This window comes from Ambystoma mexicanum, chromosome 5p (assembly GCF_040938575.1).
Source record: "Ambystoma mexicanum isolate Mex_15411 chromosome 5p, UKY_AmexF1_1, whole genome shotgun sequence".
NCBI classification, from domain to species: Eukaryota; Metazoa; Chordata; class Amphibia; order Caudata; family Ambystomatidae; genus Ambystoma; species Ambystoma mexicanum.
Genome location: NC_090930.1, coordinates 428,882,871 through 428,903,017, shown reverse-complemented (window position 1 = coordinate 428,903,017; position 20,147 = coordinate 428,882,871). Strand labels below are relative to the sequence as shown.

General features: G+C 43.4%; 1 protein-coding gene across 2 annotated transcripts in view; it reads right to left on the bottom strand.

Moving 5' to 3' along the window:
- The window catches only part of GPC3 (glypican 3), a 3,708,166-nt gene that overhangs the window by 2,311,205 nt on the left and 1,376,814 nt on the right, over positions 1 to 20,147 (bottom strand). For both annotated transcript variants that reach the window (XR_011274182.1, XM_069612831.1), the window contains exon 3: positions 18,632 to 19,326. Coding sequence is in view for 1 of the 2 variants with exons in the window: in XM_069612831.1 (XP_069468932.1) it covers positions 18,632 to 19,326 (695 nt within the window). In the remaining variant the exon portion in view is untranslated. The remainder of the gene's footprint in view (positions 1 to 18,631; positions 19,327 to 20,147) is intronic.

The window sequence follows — 20,147 nt, the reverse complement described above, 5'->3', positions numbered from 1 at the left end:
AAAATAATAATTTTACTTTATCACAGAGGTAAGTGAGGGATTTTGCAAGATTACAGTGTGTGGGTGAGTATGTGTGTCAGTGTGTGTGGGTGTGTTGGGTATGTGTGTGCTTCCGTGTCAGTGTGTATTGTAAGGGTGCAGAGGCAAGAGACTGACAGACAGGTGTTATGTTTTTGTTTAGAGACTTTTATTAAAACCCCAAAGATAAGGAAAACCCTAACTATCCCTATTTCTAAGAGGGGTTTCCCTGCCTGAAATAAACTAAAGATTCTGCCAGGATGTTTTTGTCAAAAGTAAATGGTCCACCGTCGTGTCAGAAACCTATTTCCTTTCCTTACATTCTAAATCAACTAAAGAAAAAGGATGATCTTCTTGGTTCAGAAGAATGTGTCTCTCCGTGGACGATTCCACCACCTTCAGATATAGGGCAAATGAAATGTTCTTCTTCAAGGGGAGAGCATCAAAACAAAGTCTCAAAAGGCTCCTTGGACTGACTCTCCACCAAGGCACAAAAAAATAAAGTCTCTTATCTTCACAATGTTCACAACTCCTGGGGGAATGTTTTCCTTCCCAAGGTCTTTTTCAGATTTCTTACGATGCGAAGAGAATGACTTCCTTCTCTTGGCCATCACAGAATGTTCACAAAAAATACCAGGGCGTAAGACTCCATTCCCCTGATCTCAGACTTCTTATAGAGACAAGAGATTGACTCCCTTCACTTGGCTGTTTGCAGAGTGTTCGCAACACACTAGGGAGTATGACTCCCTAACCCTTCTCTCAGGATTTGTTTCACCACCAACATGGTTTTTCACTTGGCCAGGTATTACTATTGCAATGCTCCCACAAAAGGGCAATGCCGCATTTGCCTTGTTTTTCTCTTGGAGTCACAGTCAACCTGACTCCCTTCGCAGTCAGGCACTGTAAATATTAAGATTCATGAGGAGACTTCAATAGGTGCGGGTCCCAGATGCGTGTGCACAATCCACCTGGTATATCCTCCTGCCGGTTACTATTACGGGTACTATTATTTTGAGGATCAAAAAGATGCTTTATGGGTGCAGGTCCCAGACTCGCAGATACAGTCCACCTATTATACTCCCCTGCCAGGTACTGTGACTATGATGATTATTCTGGAAGACCCAATCGCCTTTATGGGTGTGGGTCCCAGACTCACACTTTCTTCTTTCCACGTTCAGTCCACCAGGTCCACTGGCCTGCCAGGTACTGAGAATATGATGATTAACTTGGAGGCTTTGATTGCTGTTATGGGTGTGGGTCCCAGACTCACACTTTGTTCTTTCCATGCTCAGTCCACCTGGTTTACTAGCCTGCCAGGTACTGAGACTATTATAATTAACTTGGATGCTTTCACAACTTCTTCTATTCTCGGGTTGGTCTCCCAGACTCATGACTCTTGTTTCTCTCCAGGTTCCCAGCCTTGAGCCCCTTTCACCTCCCCTCACACTCGCATACCTGTCTCTATGGTCATTGGTCCACAGAGATATTGGGGCATCCGTGATGCTTCAGGCCCGCCTCAGGACCTCCTTGCCGGTCAATGTTTCCCTGTTGCTCGCAGCGGCTCAGCAAGGGAAATCTCCTTTTGCAGATTGTGCTTCTCTGCACGTTGCAGATTGTGCTTCTCTGCACGTTCGCCGTTGCAACAGGCACCAGGAGCTGCTTCTTCCTCCTTCGTGGAGCGGTCCTTCCACACCAGACCCTTCCTGTGGTGGCATGCTCCCTTCCTTGCATCCTGATCTACCTTCTCTACACTGCTTTGTTCACTGGATTCCTAGTTCCTCCAGGGAGTGCTCGACAACACTTCCTCGATTCTCCCTTCTATTTCAACGAAGGTTGGATCATTAGGAAGTAAGTAACCACTAAACTGCTCAATGGGATCTTCATGTCCCTGCACTTCCTCCTCGTCGCAGTGCTGATCTTACTGTTCCTTTGTGTGTCAATGTATTTCTTCCTCCTCACTGTGATGGGAAAGGAGTCTTGTGATGAATCCTGTGGAGTCACCACTGATGCCCAGTCTGAGATCTCCTCCCATGTGGTCAGGGGAAGGCAGCCGCTCCCTGATCCTGACCCTGGAGGTGGTATTATGAGCGAGGATCACATGGCAGGAGATGGTTGTCGGGAGATGTGGTGACCCCATCAGGAGAGATGCAGTATTCCTTGCTTCCATGTGAAGAAGACCTACCATTCCTAAATTCCTGATGGCATGTTGTCATTATACAAAGCCCTCCAGTCGTGGAACCCTAAAACCCCTTCTTGGTAGACATCCTAGGCAGAATGCCATTCGCGCTTCATCCGTACAAAAAACCCACATGACACCTTCTGTCTCTGATGTTTTTGATTTAAGCAAAAATTTACAGCAATATAGCTTTAACATGTTTAAAGCTCCCATGGACTCCAACTCGCATAAAGCCTCAAGTTCTGAGACAAGGAAGAGGAGGAAGGAGTCAATATGGAATGAAGAAAACATCAAGTTAAACGTGCAGACTAGTTGTCATGGTAACAATCAGCTGCCAACGACATTTAAACCTAATTAACACTTTCAATTCAGGAGAAGAGAAGAGATCTGCATAGCGGGCGAATCCAGAAGCAGAACAAACAGCAGAAGCAGACTCATGGAGACGAGCCGTGTTGGGAGAGCCAGATGCTCACAGGCAACCTGCTGGGAGTTCACTTTACTCGAGAGACAAGAAACCAGTTATGGTGCAGCGGATACCTCAGAGGGAACGATGGAAGGCAGAGAGCAATCGCAAGTCTGTTGGACATGTGGCCCTGTGGTGCTGCATTGGTTCCATCAACAAGTGAATACAAAGCCGACACAGGAATCGAAAGATGGCGTGAAAAGCAGGGGAAACCTTCCCAGAGATAGAACATCACTGCAGCTGCATGCCACAATCTGGAAATGCCATCAAACACCAGTGAGTTGGCCCATAGGAGTTGGGGATCCCAGGAAATGCTGGTAGACATACAAACAATTGAATAATTCTTTTGAATACGGACCAAGTAAAGTTGAATGTCAACATTTGTACAAGTCTCCTTAACTGAAATGTCAATGTGGGGAAAATTCAAACAAGCATTGCCACAAGCAAAGAAATATCAATGGGTATTGGTGCCTGACAGAGATGGCCTGGTCCCCACGGCCAACGAGAACTGGGAGGAACATGTGGACATTTGTGTGACTCCTTGGAAGAAAAAACAGAAAGAGGAGCCAAAGAATGAGCTGTTCAAATGATGGATGTTTGTATACCATGGCCTGTGAGTGAGAGAGCGGTCAGCGACCAGGTATTCACCATGCAAGATGCTATTTGGGAGAAATAAGCCAAACACTGACAAGTTGTTGCTGACACTGACTGCGGGTGCACCTAGGGACTGAGAGGTACTAGAGGCTGACTATATGATGGAAGGTAAGAGAAAAATGGACTTGGAAAGTGCACACGAACATGATAGACACATGAAGGAGGCAGTGCTGGATTTTAGAGTGACAGGGATGCTCAGAGCTAGAAATGGAGGAACATGTAGCAATTACTGTTTTTGTTGTTTTTTGATGCATCTTAGATAATGGCTGATGATGATAGTGGGGGGGATGTTTATGCAGTGCAGGTATTAATGGCTTTAAATGAGTTAAGGGCATAAATTAGTTGTCCTGTTTTGACAATGTTGCTTCCTTATTGAGTATGTATATAACATAATAGTTGTATTACAGTGTGCTTTATGTAGAAGTAGTTTGAGGCTTTGGACAGCGATTATAGTGGTTCATAGATAAAATGAAAAGAGTTGAATACAATTGGGCATGTTACCAACTCTGATACTGCTTTTTCTTTTGGTTTCTTCAAGGCGTATCTGCGATGAGACTGTCCTACAGCTGAACACCCGTGCCTAGCGGGATCATAGTGCTGAGCTGAGCTGTGAAATGTATAATGCTTCAGGCTGCCCGGGACCAGTCCTTGATCCCCTCCTGAGAAGTACACAGATGACGACACTGCTGGATCAAATCCCCAAAGCCAGAGGCTGCCTTACAGATATAACAGTGCATTTTGTAACTGCAGGCTATACTCCTTCCCCCTTTTTATCCAAAAGTGACCTGTTAGTTTTTATACATGCTTTATATGTGCTCTTTTATGGGTGGATAATGGATTTAGCCACTCTGTATAGTCAGTGGGGGGGTTAGAGCAGTAAGCAGTCCTCCCATGCACTGGTATGTTTGGAATTACAACCCATTTCTCTCTACTTCTGATCTCATGTGTATTATTTGTGTCCGAGTGCCTGAGGTGTGGTGCACCGGTTTCATGGGGAGCAGGACAATCCTGTAACTGTAGAGAGGCAATTATTTACTAGAGAGCATGTTCAAGCTCCACCCCCCTACCTGCCTCAGAAGAAACAAAAATATAAGGTGAGGAAGGACATATTTGAAATTGCACTTTCAACTCTCCTGGAAATGCAGTTGCCATAAAGAATAGCTAGTTGTGCTACACAAGTAGGAAACAGATAGAGCCTAGGATGAAGGCTTCATATGCACAAATAGTGTGCTTTTAAATAGAATAGATTAGGTGACAGGAAAGAGTGTATACAGTTGAGGGACTCATTACACAAGATGGGCAGAAGATTGCAGGTAGACAAAGGATGTTGCGCACGAATAGGGAGGATGGTATATGACAGGCATGCACCAGGACTCGGTAGGTAGAAAAGTAAATGTGTCCTGCAGAGAATAAAACAAGCAGTTGCCATTTTAAGCTGCATAAGCACAGCTGAGAATAAAGTTCTGTAGCTTTAAGAAGGCCTCGCAGCAAAGAACGCTATTCAAACAAATACAGTTAATTGAGAAAAATCTGCAGTGGCTGAACATTAGCTGCCTCAAAAGAATATCAAGGCTAAAAGTGGAGTTTTGAATGAAGGAACACGGTGCACAAGATACCATTGTCTACGGTGGCGAGCGTTCAACCATTTGAAATAGTTAGTTACAATAACATGCACGCAGTGTTTGAAGTCCATGGGACAGAATGAGCTGCCCAGGAAATATCATAGCAGCTGACAGATTTGTGTCCCAGCCGATGGGCTAGGTGTGGCGCACCAGCACAGATGCGGCTAAAACCGAAATACATGCAGAGCGGGAAATCTTAAACATGGTAAAAAAAATGACTCATAACAATAGTTATTCACACTGTGACAAGGCAAGATGGCACGTTTACTGCTGCAAGACAGGGAGGGCCGGAACCTGGCAGGCTCGCAATGACAAAGTCCTAGAACTTGGAAGGCGTCATGGCTGTGATAAAATGGGCTATCTTATTTAATTAAGAGTAAAGAGCGATACACCTGTTCCTCTCCCCCATCGGCATCCATATTTCTTCATACCCCAGCAGATCAAGGATATCCTGACCACATGCCAACCGATAAACATGTACCTTTAACCCACTGCAGAAGTAGTTTTAGTGCTTGTTTTGCATACCACATCCTCTATGTCACCTCTTCATTGGCAAATAGCAGATAGAGGGCTGTGCTCTCATTTGAGGGGCCTGATTAACATAACAGTGAGCCCACTACGCAAGATCCTCCCTAGGGTTCTGGGCAAGTGGGACCACACTGGGAGTGACTACCCTCTTGAGGACAAGGACTCCCATTCCAATAAAGAACTCCCCGTCCAAAACATGCTTTCTGCCTATATGGGTGTGAGAAATACTTTGCTATCTCCCGTTACAACAATAATGAACAAAGACCCTACCTACACTTCATTGGCTTCAGTCGGAACATCATCTGAATGCCATTATCAAAGAAGACAGACATAATTCTTTGTGTGCTTAATGCCAAATATCATCTGAAGGTCATTATCAAAGAAGACGGACATCATTATTTTTGTGTTGATGACTTGCATATGAGGAGCGCAGACTGCAAATGGGGAGCGACTCCTACAGAGGAGGAGAGTCATCGGTACATAGGGGCGAGCCTCTGAGATGATGTCCTGGAGGGGCAGAGCTGCGGTGGCGTGAGAGAAGCAAGACCCTTCAGCTGCAGGCTGAGAGCTCTCTGATAGAGCAAGTGACTACAGTCAGGAGAGGTACGGAGACAGAAAGAAAACCATCTTCCCTGATGGCACGACCAATGGAGAACAGTGGTGGGTCCTGGCGCCCAGCAACCAATGCTGAGACCAGAGGACGGAAAGGAGCCAGGTCCCCAAGCTCTATGTGGCAAGTGCCTCTGCCGAGGAGACGAGTACCGACGGTGAAGCGAACGCTGCCAAAGCAAGGATGCCAGTGAGGGCTATGAACTTCAGCTTCTACGAGTTGCAAAACTGACAAAGATACAAGAGTCTAAGAAAATGGAACAGGCACACGGCCCAGGTAAAAGAGAGTGAAAGAGATACGAACAGTGAATATCAAGGCTGGAGAAGCCGCCAACAATACGAGACCAGAAGAGAACCGAATGGGCACACGCCCTATGTAAGAAGGAGCAAAAGGGATACATTTCCCATATGAGGAAATTGATCAAATCGGACAGACATACGTGCCATGGGGAACTGAAAGTAGTAGGAACACTCTGTGACAAGGCTAGCCACGTCAAGTAGATAACAGGAACTGGTAATACCCAAACAAGCAGCCCCGGGTTTATTGATTGTACTGAGAACCAATAACCTGGCCAAAGAGCCACAGGACTTTGGGGAGTCCTTGTGCCACGACGGTGGGATGCAGAGAAGTGAGTTTAAACTGATCCTGGATGGATTTGACCACTGATAAAAATCTGAGGAAAGTAATATTGGAAGTATTTGTATTTGTATTTATTAAGTTTATATAGCGCTTTACACCAAAGCGCTTTACAATATAACAACAAGAATACATAGCATATATAAACCAGAAGCATATTTGCAAACATGAGACAAGCCTTTAAAAAACAGTAAGTAGAACAATTTTCCTAGGATAAAGAACGATGAGGGAGGGTGGAGGAGAGAGGGGGAGATGAGGGAGGAGATGGAATAAGATGGAATTTCAAATGAGCAAGGGAAGTGTGAGAGGGGGTGAGGGAGAAGTGAAAGGGGAGTGAAGAAGAAAATCAGGTTGAGGAAAGGAGAAGAGATTTTAAGGAGGCAAGGAAGGAGGAGTAGGAGGTAATGGAGCGGATAGAGAGGGGTAGAGAGTTCCAGTGCAGGGGGGCAAGGAGTTGAAAGGAGCGGAAACGAGAAGATGCACAAGGGGAGGAAGGAACAGTAAGCAAGAAGAGATCAACTGAACGGAGGGAGTGGGGTGGAGTGTAGAAAGAGAGGAGAGAGGAAAGTTAGGGGGAGCGAGATCATGAAGAGATTTAAAGACGAGACAGAGGAAGTGAAATTTAAGTTGGGAGTGAAAAGGAAGCCAGCCAAGGTAAGAGAGCGAAGAGGAAATTGAGTCATGAGGGGCAAGAAGACAGAAAGTATGGATGGAGGAGTGAAAGACGGATTTAAGGGGAGTGAGATGAGAGGCGAGGAGTCCAAAGAGAAGGGAAGAGCAATGGAAAAGTCGAGAGAAGATAAGGGGGGAAATTAAGAGTTTAGTTGCATGGACGGTGAGGGAAGAAGGGATTTTACGAATGTTGAAGAGGTGGCAGCGACAGGCGCGAGAAGTAAGAGAAATATGTGGGAAAAGGAGAGAGAGGAGTCGAGGTGGAGGCCTAGATTGCGAGCGTGGGCAGAAATGGGAAGATTAGAAGGGGAGAAGTGAATGGAAGGAGGGGGAGGGAGAAGGGGAAGAGTGTTAGAGGGAAAGAATAGGACTTCAGTCTTATCAGAGTTGAGGGAGAGAAAGTGGGATGACATATAGTTTTTAATAGCAGTAAGACAAGAGGAGAGATTAAGGTGGGGGTCAGGAGTGAAGGAAGAGAAGGAGAGGAAAAGCTGGTTGTCATCAGCGTAGAAATGGTGAGAAATACCAAAGGAAGAGATGATGGGGGCAAGAAGGGAGGTGCAAAGTGAGAATAGGAAAGGGCAGAGGACAGAACCTTGGGGAACACTGTAGTCCAAGGGAAGAGTAGTAGAGGTGTGACAGCCACAAGAAACAGCGAAAGAACGATCGAAGAGATAAGAAGAAAGCCTATTGTGAACAGGGCCTTTGAAACCAAAGGAGTGTTGAGGAGCAAGGTGTGATCAACGGTATCGAAGGCCACAGAGAGGTCAAGGAGGACGAGGACAGAGGATTGTTTAGATTAGCGAACAGTGAGAAGGGAATTGAGAACATATGTGAGAGCAGTTTCAGTTGAGTGTTTAGGGCGGAATCCAGATTGAGAAGGAGGAAGAAGAGAGAGATTGGATATGAAAACTGAGAGTTGGGAATAGACTAAGGGCCTCATTACGACCCTGGCGGAGAACCATGGTGCAATTTGCACCATGGTCCATGGCGCAGAGCTGCCAACTCCGCCATGGGGGTTGGCGGACTTACCGCCCCATTCCGACCTTGGCGGGGCGGTAAGTCCCCAATCCCCATTTACCCTTCCCCATTCCCATTTTTGCCCCATAGGGTATAATGGGAGTGGGGAAGGCGTTAATTACGCCACCGTAAATTACGGTGGCGTAATTAACGACAAGTCCCGTAGCGCCATGGATTTTTCCGCCTGCAAAAAGCAGGCGTAAAAATCCCCATGGCGCTACGGGAACTCGTAGTCGGGCGGAAAGGTACGCCATGGGTTACGCCGGCGTAAACCCCTTTCCGCCAGGGTCGTAATGAGGGCCTAAGTGTTCAAGAAGTACTCTTGTTTTCCAAAGGAAGAACAGGAAGCACCACAGAATATGTTCATTATTTTGACCACCAAACTTTAAAAGACGACTGTGAACTGTGCCAATATATTCCAAATGAATTTTAAGATCAAAAACAAGTCATGTCTGAGTTGGGCCAAGCAGAAGCCCTCCCGAAGCTGTTAGGTAAGCCTCCTTTTTTCCTTTTAGTTCATTTTTTTAAAGTGGTAGGGCCAGTTAGTTAATTAGGATTTTGACTCAAGAGTCTTTCTTTTTGGACTTTGAGGAGCACCCTTAGTTTTTGTTAAAAGGTAGGGAACGTCCTTCATAGCGATAGGTTCAGATAGGTATTTTTCTTTTAGTTTAAATAAATCACATTTAAACATGTCACATTGTATCCGAGTTTATCTTCTAGTTTACCACAGTCCATGTCCACCAAATTGGGACAGATGAAGGGCCTATCACTGAAATAATCACCCAAGAACTGAGAGATAGCGATTCTGCACTGGGAATGGATTAAAAGACAGGAGGTGACCATTATAAGAATTCGTATGGGTGTCCAGTAAAATTTCACAGTGCCTAGACACACTGAAACCAAGCTTCATTTGCCATCTATGAAGTCGCCACCGAACCAAGTGCAAAGAACAAACCACACTCAAGTGAGATGGACACTGAAGTAACATGAGGGGCAAAAACATACACTATAGTCACTGTACAACAAATCCCTGCATCGAAAAGGTATAATATGAAGATATGGGGAACGAGATACAGTACGCTGGTCCCAGACATGAGTAGAACAATCTATGAGTGAGAAACGAATGCATGTTAGGATAGATAGTCCTATTGGCTGAGGTAAAGCGACTTGAATTCTTGAAAATGCGGGAGACTAAAGTCCAAGCCAAGTCTGGCAATTGCTCAGAGTGAGAGAAGAAATGCATGTTAGGACACTTCATCATATAGTATGAAGTAAAGTGACACGAACAGCTGAAATTCTGGGAAACAAAATCAATGCAAATTCTGCCAAATGCTGAGAATGACCAGATGCATCAAGGGACACATAGTGGAATGGCATGATGAAGAGTGTTGAACAATTGAAAGGCTGAGAAATAAAGTGCAAATCAAATCTGACAAAACCTACGAGAGGACAAATGCAGGTTGGGTCACTTTGGTGTACTATAACAAAGGGACTTGAATACTGATTGCTGGGAATCACAACCCAGGCCTATTTACAAATTATAAGTGCAAGAGAACTGATGCATGTTGGGTCACGCAGTCGTGGGCCCTCAAGTAAGGAGACTTTAATATTTAAACGGTTGAGAATAAAGGTCCAGGCCACGTCTGATAAACATTAAGATGAGAAAACAGATGCATACTTGGAAAACAAAACCTATTCTATTTGATGGAATGCAAAATGAATTAAGTTTGGAAATGAAGTGTATTCTAAGTCTACAGTTCCTTGAAGGAAACCAAATTGACTCAAGTTGAACTCTGAATATGCCAACAGGGCAACATATATGAACTTTGAAAGAGGTTAAGAGGGCAAACTAAAGAGAATGAGAAGCTACAAGTACCAAGAAGCACTGGTGTTGCAAGATGAGGAAGATTGTGGATTGTAGAATTGTGTAAAGAGAGGTCGACGTGTTCATGCAGAGGTCTACATATGATCCTTGCAGTTTCAAAAGTCTTTGACATTTAACAAAAAAGACACCTAAGACAAAACGTTGGGAAGGGAACCCTGACGAAGAGAAAGACAGGCTCGAGCCCGGCAGAGGAAGCCGGTGCAGATCTGTGTGATAAAGTGAAAAGGTGAATAGTCAGGCTCGAGCCCAGCCCGGCGGCAGGAACCCTGTGTTGAATTATGGGAAAGTAAAGGTCACAAATAGAACTGTGTATTTTTGGCAAGGTGGAGGAAGCCTAAGGAAGTGCGTGAACTATCAGAAGCTTGAAGCCCAAACCTGATCTGTTGAATTGTACCAGTAAGCATAAGTGTGCGCGAGATTGATAGAACTGTGCCACCCACCTATTCTTTTTAAGAAACTCTCAAGACCCTGTGGTGCTGGACGTGGGGAAGGGAGTTGTTACATAAGTCAATCTGACATTTCTTTTGAGACACTATTTTCCTTTTGTATTCCCTTAACACATTTGTCATTTTGAGGAGGGCAAGGTTAGTTTTTTTTAGTATAGGCATTTTACTTGAACTAGACTGACTCAGACTAGTTTTGTTATTTGTTTTATGGTCGAGACTACTCCCATTTTAGGGTTAGGGTGAGTTTGGAATTTGACCAACCCGAATATCAAATAAAGGTTTTCAAATCCATTGTGTCTGTGTCTACTACATGATAGCATGCATTCCTTACACCTGCCAACCCCCATGACCTCAATACAATCCCAACCCCTTCCCCACCCCTCCCTCTCTCCCCACTTACTTGCTGGACTGGAGTTTTGCACTTCGGTCCCAGCGCTCCTCCTGTCTGACTGCATGGAACTGGAAAAGGCACATAGCCCCTTTTTCCTATGGCGGCAGCCATTTTTTTTTCTTTTTCCTGAGAATCTCCCAAGCAAAATAAAAATGGCTTTCGTGCCTGCTGTGGGGGAGGGCCATGACCTTTAACGGTCCACAGCTCAAGCCGATGGCACCGGCTGGTGGGCCATTAAAGGCCATGTTCGTTCTCCACAGCGGCCAGGAAAGCCATATTATGTTGCAAACAGAGTCTACCCTAAGTCTACTATTCTTTGAAGGAATACAAAGCTTGCATTTTGGGAAGGTAGGTCTATTTTAAGTATACAGTTACTGAAGCAGTAAGATGCATTGCATGCTGGAGGGCACGGATTCATTCTAGTCTTACTGTTCACTGAAAGGCTAGAGAGTGATAGGTTTTAGAGGAAGAAACATTTTATGAATTATGTTTGTAAAGAATGCCATTGACTAAGTCTGAGAAATCCATGCAAAGACTGACAGTTACTAAGAAGGCAAAGACCTTATGAAAGCCAAGAAGACCCAGACTGACTGAGAAACACAGAGAGTGTGCATGGAGAGGTGTAGCAGGTTGGTGCAAACATTGCAGGAGAAGGACACCAATTCCATTCTCTTGGATCTCATTCAAAGGCATTTCTGAATTCCAGAATAAAGAATCATCCCTTTGTTAAAATATGCGTTTAAATGTTTGCATACAACTCCAGTCCACTGTTTATGTTAGTAGGTGAAATTATCACACACACTATACTATTTTCATTTTCTTCCTATCTTTGAACTAATTTCTCTTTCAAAAGAAACACATTCAATATTCTACCTTCCCCCAATCATCTAGCAACCGCCTGCCTAAGGTAGAAGACTGATCATAGACTCCAACTAATTTCCTTATATAATCCAAAAAGACCAAACTTGCCAGGACTAAATTGCCCAAATGGCCGAATTGGTTGAAATTGAGGTATTCTAAATTCACCGGAATGCATTCGTCAGGCTTAATAAATAGCTTGCTATTTATGTTACTGAGAAGGCTAATGAGATGAGAAAAGGGAGGTGAATATCCCAAATGAGAGGTTGATTAATATCACGGGTGGATGGTGGTTGCTGTATTTTGCCTTGACATTGGGTAAACCGGAAGCCACAAAAAAGGGCCTGTAAGGCTCCAGAATTTAGCAGTTATGAAATATTGAAAACCTGACAAGTGAAATTCACAGAACATCTGGGAACTTTCTAGATACATGGCATTAACAAACTGCCTGGCACTAAATGGCCCTGTGAGGTTGCAAGCACTTGGTTGGCTTGTTACGTATGATCTGCATAGTCTAGTCAGTTGGATTAATTCATGTATGTAGATTGTCTCTCGAAGAGTTGAATCAGGGTTGTACTCTACAGTGAAGAGGTATTGCTAAACGTGTTTGGTTTACTCAAGCTCTTTGCTATTACCATCCCAACATTAGTTTAGGCCTTCCAGCATTCAATGTCAAGCGGCGTAACAAGCTTCAGCCATTTATACTCTGAAATGGCTTTCAAATGATATATGGTGGCTTTAACAAGTCTATCAATAAACAAATAACGTTATCAACAAAAGCAGACATGATTGCTTGTTTATTGGACCGATGGTGTTCAGGTTATCGCAGTTTTTTTGGGGATTTTGAAAGAAAATGGTCAATAGCCACTGCCAAACCATTTGTTAAAATCAAACATCATAGCATCACAACCAACTGTACCTACCACTTGCATGGAATGCTCATGCTGCAATGCTTTGAGGCATGCCAAGTGTGAGGTGGAACACAACGGTAGGCAGGGAGGAGCAGATCATTCACAGCCTTGGAACATTCGGATCAGAAGTGTTAAGGGGAAAGGGGCTAGCAATGCTAAGGAAAGAAAACAATGGTTGAATGTCCTGGCAGAAATGCAGAAAAGTGCAAGTAAATAGATTAGGTTTAATGGCAGCAGGTAAAATTGCAGGTTGACCTGGAAGTGTCAGCAGAGTTAACGAGTTAAGTGCAAAGGAAAGCAATTCATAAACCCCAGGGACTTCATCAGAGCAGCAATAACCAACGACGTAGCAGGAAGTCAGGCCCCCCCTAATGTAGCAAACAACAGCGTTCAGCCATATTAGGGAGGCACATGGTATGAAGTGTCACACATACAAAATCAAGTGTCCGTCTTTCTTTGCGGGCAAGGTTTGGAGCAGTCTCCAGAATTTCATGCGACACTCTTATTTTCTGAGCTCATTATGGAGGTTGCCACACAGAGAAGATACTAAGATGTTTTTCCTCTGTCACGCTTTTGATTGATTTATTGAGATGTATTCGACTCTATTTTACAAGCAAGAATAACTTATAGATAATACATCAAGTCAACATATACAAGAAAAACAATATTGTATCACCAATTCTTCAACTGTTAACATGCGTTTTCACTCAGAAGCTCAGCATACAATGCAAAGCTTTGTGTGAGTGTTTCCCTACCGGAGATTAGTATACAGTACAGGTAACCGACATTAATCAACATATATTATACTAGGATAGAATCATATATTATAATACCATGAAGAAACGCTCTTAAAGGAATGTTATGGTTAAGTTATTCTAATAAAACCCTTTGAACTTCAGGGATAAACCTTTGTTAAAGAGACGTTATGGATGCAGCGCAAAATCGGAAAACCAAAGAAATGTGGCAGTTATGGTAAACTACGCAAATATAAACCCCTCCCCACCAAACCACCCTCAAAATCCACTGGACGTAGCCTGCAGTCAGTGTACACTATATCCACATAATGGCATCGGGCCACTGTTAATTGTTTGTGGGCACAGGCTTCAGCCATATCGCAAGCCCTGCCAGCCAATCTATAGTGGAAATGGGGCAACTAAACCATAACGCACCTTTAAAACATTTTTTATGCTTTTTTAACTGTAGATCTATCCGTTTGTCCCAGCATTGTATGTAAATTAAAATAAAATCCTCTTTTAAATATATGATACTACGATAAAGTTCTGTTAACATCTAATTTGCAGTGCACATTGATGTGTGTCACTATGAGCGACACTTGCTGGGGACTCAAGGTATAGCTGAAGTGCCTGGGGCATGAGCTTCAGCCATACCCAGGTCCCACCAAGCCACCCAATATAGCCACTGGACCTATCCCACAGCCTGATGCAGGTCTACTATACCATAATGGTACACTTGGCCACTCTCCACAGCTTGTAGCCATGGCCATTGGTCACAGACCATGGTGCATGGGCTTCAGAGATGTTGCCAGCCCTGTGAAAAAAACAAAATAGTGACTGGACCACGATGCAGGCCTGGCTACAGTGGCCACTACAGCCGAATTGTGGGACCCTGACCTCTGTCCATGGCTTGCAGTCATGGCCACTGTCCACACTCCATGGGCCATGAGATTCAGCCATGTTGCCTGCCTCATGAATTAACCCACAGTAAACATTGGCCATTCCATGTAGCATGGCCCAGTGGCCACCATTCATTAATAATGGGACCATGGGCCACTGTTCATGGCTTTGGGATGAGCTAAAACCATGTTTCAGGCCCTGCTAGCTATCTCAGTGCCGACATTGGTCATTGCCGGAGGCCAGTGCCTGCTTTAGCCCCATAGCCGGTCCCCTGGTGGCCATGGTCAGTGGCCAAATTGTCAAGGACATGGCTGGACAATCTGCCCAATGGCAATGGTCAGAGGCCATGCATCAGGCACCAAAGTTATATCTCTATTTTTGTGTCCCTACATTTTGGCAACTTCAAAAAAATAAAACACGCAACGGATTAACCCAAAATTTGCAAAAGCACACTTTTGGTATTTGACCAAATCTCCTCACACAACTTTGATGCAAATCCGTCCCGCGGTTCAGGCTTTGGCCGTGATGAAAACATTTTTCCATTCAAGTCTATCTGGATTTTGAAAATTCTGGCACAATCCCTACAACTTTGCACACCCCTACAACTTTGCCCATCCTTAATGAAAAAGCACCAAACTTTGTAAAGGAATTCAGAGTTGGGCCTATATTTTCTTTTTGGCAAACTTTCCTGTAGCTTCGACAAACTGCATCACAGTTATACGCTGCCCAAAAACTGCTCTTCCTACTGGAAAGCCAATTTACCATAAATTCAGGGTCACAATCTGTGATCTTGCAATTAGGATATAAATCACCAATAACAGCATCAAATATATTAGCTCTTCACCTAATATGAATGTATTTGATACTATATTCATGCACTTATACTCATAATACTCTTCCTACGGTGTATATATTTACCCATAGCAAAAATTGCTCTATGTTCATTTGCTTTACACAAGTTCAAACCCACCCTTCATTTCTTGGTACTTACTGTCTTCAAGTACATATGCCTACATGTGTCCTAGTGGGCCTAATAGCATGGAATGCTGAAGACATTCTTTTATATTCCTTTACTAATGATGTCTATCAGGTCATTCAGGCTTGGATGGCACAACATGGGCTTTTTCTGAACGATGAGAAAACTGAGCTTCTCATCCTCGGCTCCCATTTCAGACTCAATAGATTAGATCCTGCATTCAAATCCTTCATCATTGATGGCAATACCATCAAGGTATCTAACGACACTAAACCCTTAGGGATTTATCTTGACTCGACCTTGTCTCTTACCCGACAAACGAATGCCGTAATTTCAGCCTACACATGTAAACTCATCACAGCATGTCGACCGTTCCTTACCACCTCCAACTGCACCATCCTTGCTAGAACCCCGATTATATCTAAACTGGACTACTGTAATGCCCTTTACCTAGCTAGGGACCAGTCAAAGGAACCTTAGCAAGCTACAGGTAACCCAGAACAATGTCATCAGGGCAGCCAGCCCTAAACATTCCAAAGAACCAGCATATCTCTGACACCAGACGGAGCCTCCACTGGCTCTCGGCCTCACAAAGAATCTCCCTCAAAACTCTTGCACTCATGCATAAATGCCTAGCCAACCAGACCCCAGAATATCTGGCGATTCGATTTTCTCCCCACACCTCCACCCGAGCACAGTGATCAGCACAGGCCCACTGCCTCTCTTTGCCTAGGTTCAAGCTCAGGAAAGTCGATGGGTCCAAATTCCTGTTAGTTGCCACCAAATTGTGGAACTCACTGCCCAACCCACTCCGATCCAAACCTTCTTTCCACTCGTTCAAGGGTAAAGTCAAACTGTGGCTCCAAGGACAAGATTCACAAAATCTCCTCTTGCCTCAATGATTGTAACTATCCTTAATGCTCTTGGTCATTTAACCTGATGTTGGCCCACGTGTCTGTATTCGGTAACTCATCATGTAAATTCTATTGTAAATCACTGTACTTGTACCCAATATGTAACCTGTATTATGGAAATGTATTTTTTGCCTGCATACCATGTCTCTGTAACCTCAAGAAATGCGCCCAGATGCCCTTGGGTCAGGTGCACTTTATAAATAAATAAAATACAAATAGAAGGGCATACATCTCTTAGTGGCATATTTCAGGAGCTCGTCTAGTAACCCGAAGGAACGATACCCAATCTGAATGTAATATAAAAGCAGCACACATATGATGGTTGAATGAAGTTAAGATACTCCATGTGTCCGAGCTCTGCCTTGTGCTCGCAGTATATTGGTGTTATGGTACTACACTGACAGACGTCAATAGTATGTTCCTGTTCTTTAGCAAAGTAAGTCTTTCTCACCAATTACTTATTTTTTTCATTTATAGGAATGGGATTTTCCCAAATATCTACAAACTCCAAGGAGCTCATTAACATTTTTTAAATATGAATTAATACCTCTCTATACTTCAACAATGATGCACAACCCCAGATTTGTGTATGGTATAAGAGGGCAATATTTTACCTTTTTATTCAATACTAAGATTGTTGTCCAAATGTTTTTGTATAGTTTGTGCTCCCTTGGACCGGATTGAAAAAGAGTTTTTAAGAAAGACAAAATAATTTTTTGTTAAACCATTTCGAAAGAGAGTTTGGGGTGGTCTTGACGCCATCTTCTGAAATTGTTTGCCTTGCCTCTGGACGAACACGAGAGCGTGCAGGTGCTGACAGGCATGGCGGAGCCGGAAGAGGGAAGTTGAAGGGGACCCATTTATGTGTTTTGGCTCTATGTGTGTATGTGTGTGTGTGCATGTGAGTGTGAGAGAGGGTATGAGTGTGTATGTATCGGTCTGTTTGTCTCTCTGGGGAGGAGTGTGAATGGTTGTGACGGGAAGGGAGGGACTGGGTAGCAGGTAAATATGAGTGTGTTTGCGTGTTTGTGTGTCTGAATCTGTGTGTCTGTGGTTGAGGTGGAATTAATGGGCGTGGAAATGAGGAGGTGGCGAAGGTAAGTGGGACTTGGGCGGTGAAATACACACATTTCTAAAAAGAAATCTGCCCGTGTGGGAGAGTGAGGGGGGAATGTTGGTGGGGTGGTGGCAGGCAGGGCAACGGCTTCTGCGGGTTTGGGGCAGCGGGTAAAACTCCCCCTAAAAGTGTCACATTTCTGCTTTTGAAGGCCACACCAAATCAGCCAAAATAAATCATCTTTTTGGTGTCCAGCCTTCAAAATGCAGAAATATCACATAGAATATCTTATTTATTTATTCTTAAACATATTCTGATTGCGTTTTAGCTTCAAATCTGGTCTGTACCCAGAAATCTCAGATCCCTGCAGACCTGCTTGTCTTGCCTGAATGTTATAAAAGTTTAAAGATTAGGTGATTGCTCCAGTCTCACGCCTTCTCGAGAATATCGTAAAAGCATGAACATAACGTGCCAAAGTAATATTAGATTTGTCTCTTTGGTTATCCCATTTACAATGATTCATAAATCTAATATCACAGTAATCATTTGCACTAATGTATTCAATAACAACATCATAGATAGCTAACCTCAATGTTTTCTTTTATTAAATGCTGAGAAGATCGTATATTTGATTAATTTCTAGTCCCTTATCTTTCTGAAAAAGTACGAACAATAGACAGTTATTTATTTTGACACCAAAACAAACTGCATCATATGCACAAAGTATTCATGTTTTAAAAAAATGTGTTTTACCAAGGGTGGGTGCATTGCTCAGAGATTCAGGAATGCAATCTATCAAGTGAATCATGAGCAAAAGAAATAGAGTTGTGCAATCAAGCATACTTGACACAACATTTTTTAATGCAAAAGGAGGTTGTAGAGTCACCAGCAAGACTCCATCTTACTATTGCTTTGTTTTTAGCATAAACCCCGGTTCCAGTGTGCTCAATCTTTGACACCTTTCATTGGACTACTTAAAGTTTACTTTTTCTTCAGGTTCTTCTATTGCTATCATTCGAGGAGGTGGACGGGAATTTGAAATCTCATGCATTGTACCATCAAAGTGCATTAGTTTCACTTTGACAAATAAAAGAGAATTTTAAAACTGGACAAACATGATAATAACATTTGCATATAGAAATATATGTAAAATAACTCACAGTTCCTGATAGCTTTACTCCATTCTTCTGAACATACATCACAGAGTCATGGATGAGAGAAAAGAGATTGAGTAGGACATGTTCCATGTCGTAGATTCCATACATGCCTTTGGTCAGCCCTTCCACAGATCGAATATACTCCCGCCAGTACTGGTCGATATCCACGGCACTAGCCAGGCACCCTTGTACCACGCTGCTACAATACCCTGCACAGGGCTTGGCCAGCAGTAGACCTTGGCAATGCGAGCAATACCACATTTTCAAAAGCGCCCGTCCGCAGTCCTTGCTAAATTTTAGGTGATTTGTGGTATTTATGACTTCTATTCCAAGATTAAGTGCCTGCAGGAAGACTCGGGTTGCCTTCAGCGATTTTGATACTTGTGTCATGATAATTTTGGGAAAGTTTCCAAACACATTCATGTCCCGCCTTGTTGCGCGAAGGCATTCAATGGATTCCACTGAGAGTTCTCCAAATCGGGGGTTAATCAAATGAGTATAGATTACAGGGAACATGCTGTCAAAGAATTCATTTACCATATTGTTCACATTTATGTCAGATCCCTGTATATACAGAGACACATCTGCAAAAAACTCGCTTACGTACTTGGATATCCTTGGAGCTGTAGCCTTGTAGTGGCTCTTGAACATTGTATTGGTATAGTTCCTTGCTTGCCGTATTACCATTTCAAAGATTTCTGAAAAACAGTACAAATAAAAAAGTATAGATTAGCTGTAAAGTACAATATTTAATTATAAACAACTTTTTGAATAATCCTTACTGTGCCAAAATCCTTTATCCATAAATATCCATTACATTCAAGTATTCATCACAGGTAGAGCTATTGATATTTTTCTTTCATAGGGAAACTTAAGAAAAAGGTTCTGTTTTTCAAGTTTATTTCAGTGGTACAAGCGGATAATTGAAACAAATGGAATAACTTCAAAATGTTCCCACAGCCATGAGGATCCCACGATTTGGGTTTGATCCCTAGAGCACAGTTTGTAGTCATCCACCGTTCACCAACTTGAAAAGGATTCCTTCACTTGCCTTTGAGCTGAGCCCATGTATGATCATTCATTTATTTTGAAAACCAAATATTGTGGGACTATTTGTTAGGACTTTTTAACAGGCTGTGACTGACAGGCCAGCAGGTTTCCTTCAGCTGTCATTACCCATGTATTGGAAGAGGTGGTCGATCTATCAACCCTATGTCCCTTGAGTGAAATGAGGTGGTTCAAAATACAGGCTAACATTATCATGTTGAGTAAAAGGGAGCGTTGATACAGGAACATGTCAAATAAACCTACATTGGGTATATAGAAGTAAATGTCTGAATGGATAAGCTTCAGCTGCAGGCTATTGGGCTGGTTGTCCTTCCCGACAAACCGTTCCTATTCCCTTTGGTGTACCCAGGGACTGAACCGGTCTCCCATACTATTAAATTGATGCATTGAGCCACAAGGAGGTTACCATTTGTTTGGGGCATAGCCCTGCACAGGTAAGTTAGTTATATCA